This window comes from Leishmania donovani, chromosome 18, assembly GCF_000227135.1.
Source record: "Leishmania donovani BPK282A1 complete genome, chromosome 18".
Classification (NCBI taxonomy): Eukaryota; Euglenozoa; class Kinetoplastea; order Trypanosomatida; family Trypanosomatidae; genus Leishmania; species Leishmania donovani.
The window spans coordinates 593,775-601,867 of NC_018245.1; the positions used below are offsets into that span (position 1 = coordinate 593,775).

Below are 8,093 nucleotides of genomic sequence, written 5' to 3' on the forward strand. Positions count from 1 at the left end.
GCGATAAGGGGGGGGGTGGTGTCGACAGGGGAGGGAGGGTGGAAGGCCAGATGTGTGATGGCAGGGGTGCCGCCTGCGTGGGTGCGCATGCCCGTCGCACTTCACTACGCACGTTGTCCTCTGCCCGCCTCATCCTTTCCCTCCTCTCCTTGACATCCCTCTGCCGTTTTTCTATCACGGCGGCACGCATGCGAGCACACGCGAAATCTTTCCCCGCTCGGACACGCACATGCATTCACTCGCCGTATTCTTGGGGTTCTCTTTCTTTCTCCTTTGTGTTTTTTTTTTGTTTTCTCGTATTGCCGCTTCTCTTTCTATTATTATTTCGTGTCGTGCGCGTGTGCGTGCGTGTCTGTGTGTGTGTGCGCGTGTCTTGGTGTATTCGAGCCCTGCCCCGTCTTTATCAAACACCTTAGCGGCTGTCCGTTCGTCTTTTTCCTTCCCTTTTCTCATGTCGCCCCCTCCTTTTTTAGCTTCCTTCTGATTGTGCAGATGCTTTCTGTTTCTATACCTCCACCCATCCCCCACCCTCTCTTCCGCCGCTCTTCGATATGTGCTGCTGCTGCTATGTGTGTGTGTGTGCGGAGGCGGTGGGGGTGGGGTGTGACGGTGCGAAGAAGGGAAGACGAGCCCATGACGCATGAGGAGGGGAGCCGTGGGCGGGAGCGGTTTATCGGGGCTGTTATCGTGGGCGTTGTTCTCCTTGCAATTTAGTTTGGACGAGCGTGCGTGGGTGTGGAGGAATGGGAGAGAGCTGCTTAATGCGGACGCGCGTGGGAGCCGATTCTTGTGCCCCCCACCCCTCCCTATTGAGCACTCTTATAATTCTTTTTATGCTTGGTTATGCGCGAATGCGTACTCGAGCTTTACACATGCGCGCTTGCGCGCAGGACGCGGTTACCGGATTACGTCAGTGAGGCACTAGTTTGGTGCGTGCGCAATAATGCATCTCTATGTGTGCTTGTGTGTGTGCATGTACACCCCCTTTCCCCATGTCAACTCTGCACCGCCGCGCGTCTCGCGGTCACTCTCCATGGAACAGGCACCGCGTCCCCCTCACTCGCTCCCGTGTGTGTTTCTCGTCTCTGCTGGGAGAGGCGGCACACGCTCGCGTATTCGATGCTACACGCCTTTCTCCTTTCCGTTTGCTCTCTCACCTTCTTGGGAGGCACCCCTCTTTGTTTGCCCCCCCCCCCACTCCCGTTGCTGGTGTGTGCGCGTGCGTGTGCGCCCTCTTTTTCTCTTGCGAGATGATCTCTCTGTCACACACACACACACACACACACACACGTTTTTCGGGTTGGCTCTAAAGTGTCATGTGCTCCCCTCTTTGATATCTTCTGTTGGTCTCTTTTTTTTTTTGTTCTGCCTGCCCGCCCTTTTTTTTTTGTGTGCGTGTGTGTGTGCCTGATAAATGGGGGGTGGGGTGGGGGGTGGGGAACAGACACATGCCTGTGCCCGCGTACGACGCGGATGATGATGACTCCACTCAGTGTCTCCTCTGAAGCGCCGCTCTCTGCCCTCGCCTTGTTTGTTGTCCAGAAGAAAAAGAGACGATGTTTTCTGCCCCCCCCCCCATTTATCAGACACAAAGGCAAGGAGAAAAAAGGATCTCATAACACATGTCTATCTATCTATCTATAGATGGAGATCGATATAGAATTAACGAGAGAAAGCGACACACACACACAGAGAGAGAGAGAGACAAAACATAAGCATATACACAGATACTCACCCACACCCACCCACCCACACGCACGCACACACGCAACGATATCCAGCGAAATGGCTGTGTGGGTTTTTGTGTTCCGTTTGGTCAGTGAGACGCTCCGTGTTATTTCGCCCCGCCTTTCTCTCTCCTCTCTTTTTTTTCTTTCGAACCTCTGAGTGGTGATGACAAGGCGCGAGTTTGTACCCCGTTTTTCGTTATTGGTGGAATGCATGTGCGTGTGTATGTGCGTCGGCATGCATCTGTATCCGCATCTCCAAGGCTCCGCTACATGGTTTGCATTTTCGGCATGCTTTCCAAAGCTGATCTTCAGCCTAGAGGACGCGAATGGAAGCGAGGCCAACGGAGTCGATAAGGTGTGTGGTGACGTTGGGGAGTAGTGTGTGTGTGTGGGAAGGGGGACTGATAGAGATGGCGCTGGCTGCGGCACTCTTCAAGAGCCACGCTGATGAACGCACCCAACACACCCAACACACATACACATGCACATACATGCGTACGAGAGAAGAGAGCACGGAAGAAGCAAAAAAAAACGAAGAGGGATAACAGCATAGATCGTGCCACGCAGAAGGGTGAGCCAATACGATGGCCCAGGCAGCCATGCCGACGAGCAAGTCTCACGTGCACAGGCGACTCGAGAACTGCGCTATCAGTGCATCCGGCATGGGTCTATCAAAGGCACATCTTGTTTGAAGGAAAATGGTCGAGGGCGGTGATCTGTCGAGGAGCACGGAAATAGACGTGAGGTGTCGTGCTCGTGCGTGCATGTGCGACGGACGTGGGCCCGTCGTTGGTCTCTTGCGTCCCCTTGCGCGCGTATCCGTCTCACACTACTTCTTGGACTTTGCCATCTTCTTTCACATTGACCGGCACCTCTTTTTCATCTCTCTTGGTCGTCCTCCCTTCATACCTCTCCTTTCCCTCGCATACGCTTCTGTACACACCCACCCACCCGCATGCCTGACGATGCACGGGGCCTAAGCGTAGTTACAGCTCTTTTTCTCTCGAACCGACCTTTGCATATCTTTCTCTCTCTTCCACATACGCACATCTGTTTATCATCATGTTCAAGTGCGCGACTCGCTGCCTTCTGGACACCAAGACGGTGCCGCTGAAGCCGCAGCGCCCATTCAAGCTACACACGGCTGGCCGCACCGACATGGCACCACTTCCGACGCAGGCGGCGTACGACGCAGAGCAGCTGAAGAAGAGTCTTGCCCTGATGTTCCGCATCCGCCGCATGGAGTCTCTGTGCGATCAGTCCTACAAGCTAAAGAAGATTCGCGGCTTCTGCCACCTCTACATCGGGCAGGAGGCCATTCCGGCTGGCATGGAGAACGTTCTGACCTTCGAGGACCCCATCGTCACTGGCTACCGCGATCACGGCTGGTACATCTCTCGCGGTGGCAAGCCCGAGGATGTCTTCGCTGAAATGTTCGGCCGTCAGGGCGGCTGCAGCAAGGGCAAGGGTGGCTCGATGCACATGTACAAGGTGGGTAACGGCTTCTACGGCGGTAATGGCATCGTGGGTGCGCAGGTCTCGATCGGCGCTGGCCTTGCCTGGCGCTTCGCGATGGAGAACCGCGACAGCCCGAAGCACGTTGCGGTCACCTTCTACGGCGACGGTGCTGCCAACCAGGGCCAGATCTACGAGTCCATGAACATTGCCGCTCTGCAGCGCCTCCCCGTCATCTTCGCAGTGGAGAACAACCACTTCGGTATGGGCACTAGCGCCGCTCGCGGCTCCTATCAGGCGGAGTTTTACCGCCGTGGTGACTACATCCCTGGTATCAAGGTCGATGGCATGGACGTGCTCGCGGTGCAGGAGGGCACCCGCTACGCACGCGACCACTGCATGTCGGGCAAGGGCCCGATTGTGATGGAGCTGGACTGCTACCGCTACATGGGTCATAGCATGTCGGACCCCGACAACCAGTACCGCACCAAGAGCGACATCCAGCACGTGAAGCAGGAGCGTGACTGCATTCGCAAGATGCGCGAGTTCATGGCGACCGAGGGCATCATGACCGAGGACGAGATGAGCAAGATGGAGAAAGACGTGAAGAAGGAGGTGGACCAGGACCTGCAGAAGGCCCAGAAACAACCTATGACAAAGTTGGATGAGCTCTTCACGGACATCTACGTGGGTGAGCAGTACGAGCACCGCACCTGCCAGGGTACCGTGTACCACAAGCCCTAATCAGGCAAGACGGATAGTAAAGCGAGGCCGAGGAGGCATGCCTCAAGATGTGTGCGTGACGCCTTGCGTGCCACGCTCTCTCGCTCTGTGTGTGTGTGTCTGTGCCTTGGTCTGTACTTCCTCACGCCTTGCTGGTTCGCCTTTGTTGTCCTTGTTGGCGTGGCGATGGCGCTGTGTGTACGTGCTTGTCTCTATATGTTTTTTTTTTTAATACGCATAGCCTCGAACACGCACACATACGGATGTGTGCTCCCCGCCTCACGTCGTGCAACCCTCACTCCTCCATCAACGTCGTCGCGTCTTCTCTGTGCGGTGCCTACACGAAACAACAACAGCGAAACAGAGGAAACAGACGAAGCGAACGACGGCAACTTTTTTTTTCCCGCATCTATGTGAGTGTTTGCGGACGCGTGCCCCTGAGACAGCGAGAAGAGCAAATACGCCTTGTGAGCAGAGGGGTGGGTAGGAGTGGGGGGTGCGCACGTATGTGCACATACAGCCCCAATCCGCGTATGCCTATCACGTGCGCGTCACGCCTTACCCGCACACACACACACACACACACACACACACACACACACAAGCGAACAAGATTGTAACGAATGTATTTTTTCTTTTCGTTTCGTTCCCCTTTTTTCTCAAGCGCGCGTGGGTGTGTCCTCAAGCGCTCTCCGTCGAACACCCGCCCCTCCCGCGAAGGTGACCGAAAAGAGAAAAGAGCAACGCCAAACAGCAAGGACGAATGTACTGCATGCCAGTGGTTTTGGCAAATTGAGGAAGCGCGCATGTGCACAGGCACGAGTACAAATCCATTCGAGGACAGTGTGTGTCTGTGTGTGTCTGCGAGTCTCTCTTTCTCTGTGCGTGTGTGTGAGCGGACTTGATTGACGTGCTCTGCTCTTCTCTTGTTTCCCGCTTTCTTTTCATCTTTACCTGTTGTCCACCCTCCGCACCTCTTCTTCCATGTGCCTGCATGCTTTTTCTTCGCTTGGCGCTCATCATCTCGTGTCCAGATTCCGTGTTCTCTTCAGACCTCTTTGGCGCACGTATGTGTTCCGTGCACGATGATGGTGTGAGCACGGCGCCGCACGGCATGCATGCTGCACGCATGCTATTCGTGTGTGTGTGTGTGCACCTACGCATTGCGCCCCCTTGTCCTTTTCGTTCGTCATCTCGCCCAGCATTCGGCTCGTCGGCTGCGGACTGTTGCCGAGAGCAAGAATACAAGAGCGAGCGTGCAAGATGGGAGAGAGGGGCTGAGGACGAGAGGCACGGTGCTGCGTTCGATGCCGTCTTTGCCTTCAATGGGCGATGGCGATGCACGCGGGCGCACGACGCATGGATGACGGTGAAAAGCAGCATGGGCAGATGTCTCTTCTGTATCCGCACGCAGAGGCACACGCAGACGTCGACTGACACCCAAACACACAGGACGTGGAGAAGAACGAGAAAGCCAAGAGCGAAGGTGTGAGGGGGGGGGAGAGGCGGAGGCGTGCGGCGTGAGGGGGGACTTAACGCTAATTTTTCAACGAAACAAAGGAAAGGGATACCATCACACACACACGCGCGCGAGAAACGTTCACGAAAAAAGGCGCAGCAGATTCGAGTACGTTTCAAGAATCTTTCCCCCTCCCCTAGCTTCTATCATGGCATCATCGGCGGCAGGTACGTCTTTTCATGCGTGCCTCCATCCTGTCCTCTCTCTCCCACTTCCTTGACGCATGTGCGGTGGAAGCGGTGGTTGGGTGGCGCGACTGGCTAAATCATCCGCGGGAGGAGACGTTCTTTCTTGCTTGCCATCTTGTCTTTTCTGTGCTCGCCAGCGATAGAGAGCGATGGAGAAAGGGGAGGGGGAGGGGTGGGGTGGCAAGACTGCAAGCACCACGCACCTCAAGCGGAGCTCTGCTGCGAGATCGCCGCACCTGCGCCGTCCTCCTCTTTTGGCCATGTCTTCGTCTTCACTGATTCTTTATGTCCATCTCCCCATCACATCCGTCCTTCTCTCTCTTTCGGTTCTGCGCACCCGCCTTGGTGGCGCCGACGCCACCGGCTTGTATCGAGGCCCGCGGGCGCGCGTGCGCGTGATTGCCTTGGTGCCGCAACGGATCTATCTCCTCTTGCCCCCTCCCCTCTTTCCCAAATATATGCGAACCTACATTTACGCACTTGCATGAGGCGCAGATGCACCGGTTGCGCATCACAGCGCTTCTCTCAGGGAGCGGCGTTGCCACGGCAGCGACAGGGGCGGCGTGGCCTTCTTGCGGCACCATCGTGTTTCCATCGTTTCCATCGTGCCGTTCCTTCTGCTCCTCCGCTGCTGCCTCTGGCGTCGAGTGCCATCTCTTGTCGAGTTCTCATTGCTCTCCGTCCTACTCCCGATCGGCCCCCGCTGCGCTTCTCGTGAGTCGTCGGTATCAGCGCAGTACGTCGGCAAGGCCACACACCAGCACGTGGCAGGATAAGACACGCAGATTCGAAAAGTATCAAAAAGATCAGCAGGACGAGGCAATACGTGCGGCTCAGAGGCGGGCAAAGTACGCAGCAGGGGCTGGCGCCTCAGCCGATACGTCTGTGCCTTCTACCACATTGTTTGCGAAGTCGTCGTCCGCGACGGGGCCACTCACAAAGCCGCCTGGTGGCTTCTGGAGCTTCATCAAAGGCGGCCGTGAAGGCCGCAAGAAGCAGCCGATGAACCCTCTCATGTACTTAGACAAGTGGAATGAGAAATCGAAGTACGACCCCGAGGCTCGCGCGGCAGAGCGTCTACTGGCGGCGATCAATGGGCTGAATAAGCGCAACTCGCGCCGCCGCGAGTCGATGACGGTGCAGCTCTCTGATGAGCAGAGGCAGGAAATCGTGAACCGGTACGCCTCGACACGGTGGTACGCGCGGCTATACGCGCCCTTCCGGGGCATGACAGAGCGGCGTGTGAGGTGGGGCATTCGTATTTGCAATGTGGTGCTGCTGGTCCTCGTCTCCTGCCTCATCGTGGTCATCGTGGTCAGCTACTTCAAAGAAATGGACGCCGTCGCGCATCTCTCGCCAGAGGACCAGCGTGACTACGCCTACATGGTGCGCGGCATGCGGTACAGCGACATCTACAAGCTTGGCGCGGAGGTGTTAAAGAAGGAAGACCCTCTCGAGGCGCTGCCTCCAGCGGTGCGGCTGCACATGGTGATTGAGGCGTGCCGGCAAAGGAAGTGGCACGAGCTCGACTGGGACGTGGAGCTGCGCAGGATGCACCCCGCGTCTCCGCTGGAGGAGTGGGACTATCTTCATCTCTTGTACTGGGGAATACTGCAGATCGGTTCCCTGACCGGCGGTGGTGGTGTCATGTTTAGCGATCGCGTGCTCGATGTGCGCGAGGTGCGGCACGGCAGCGCGGAGTCGGCGGAGGAGCGGGAGCGCTTTGTCGAGATGGGGCCAACGTCGCTGCCTGCCAGGACGCAACGGACTTTTTTCTGACGTGCATGTGCCTCTTTCGACGATCGCCGTTGTTGTGACACGTGGATCGCACAGAGATGGAAAAAAAACAGCAAAGAGAGAAGCGCTGTGTGTAAACCGTCTCCACGACACGCCGCACGCCTCTGAGGGGGGGGGGGCAGACGACAGCCGCGCCGCNNNNTGATGGCTTTTTTGCCCCCCCCCCCTCGCCCTTTTCTGCAGCACCGATTCTTTCTTCTACTGTGCGCGGGGTATGGGCGCACGGGCCCAGAAACACGTGCTTTCTTTTTGTGTCTCTCGGTGTGTTGGCCACTCTCTCTCTGTGTATGAGCTGAGCAGAGATGAGCATGCGCGCGTACGTGTCTGTGATCACGGTGCACATCTCCTAGAGAGACCACGATGGCTTCCTTTCTCTCCCGAACTTCTACCTCGCTCTCTCTCTCTCCGCCAATTCCGCACGCGCGATGCACACGCATGCGCACCATACACGTATGCCCATACACAGCTGAGCAGAAGCGCTTCGAGAAGAGGGATAACCTGATCTTCTTGCCGGTCCTTCTTCACAAACACACACACACACACACACCTCACACGTAGAAGATGTCCTGCCCTCGCGTTCAGTACCGCCGTCGCATGCACTACGCCACTCGTGGCAACCGCATGAAGATGGTCCGCACCCCGGGCAACAAGCTTGTGATGCAGAAGCGCGCGAAGCGCTCG

The 8,093-nt window shown here is 56.8% G+C and overlaps 3 protein-coding genes across 3 annotated transcripts; all 3 read left to right on the plus strand.

The window, feature by feature from the left end:
- Window positions 1–2,792: 2,792 nt before the first annotated feature.
- On the plus strand, window positions 2,793–3,929 carry LDBPK_181360 (pyruvate dehydrogenase E1 component alpha subunit, putative; the record flags this gene model as incomplete). Its single annotated transcript, XM_003860102.1, has 1 exon — window positions 2,793–3,929. The coding sequence occupies one exon, from the start codon at window positions 2,793–2,795 to the stop codon at window positions 3,927–3,929; it is 1,137 nt and encodes a 378-aa protein (XP_003860150.1).
- Window positions 3,930–6,617: 2,688 nt separating this feature from the next.
- Window positions 6,618–7,394, plus strand: LDBPK_181370 (hypothetical protein, conserved; the record flags this gene model as incomplete). Its single annotated transcript, XM_003860103.1, has 1 exon — window positions 6,618–7,394. One exon carries the CDS (start codon window positions 6,618–6,620, stop codon window positions 7,392–7,394), a length of 777 nt encoding a protein of 258 aa, XP_003860151.1.
- Window positions 7,395–7,973: 579 nt separating this feature from the next.
- LDBPK_181380 (60S ribosomal protein L34, putative) lies at window positions 7,974–8,093 on the plus strand (the record flags this gene model as incomplete). Its single annotated transcript, XM_003860104.1, has 1 exon — window positions 7,974–8,093. A coding segment is annotated over one exon (120 nt), but the record flags the coding sequence as incomplete, so codon positions are not given.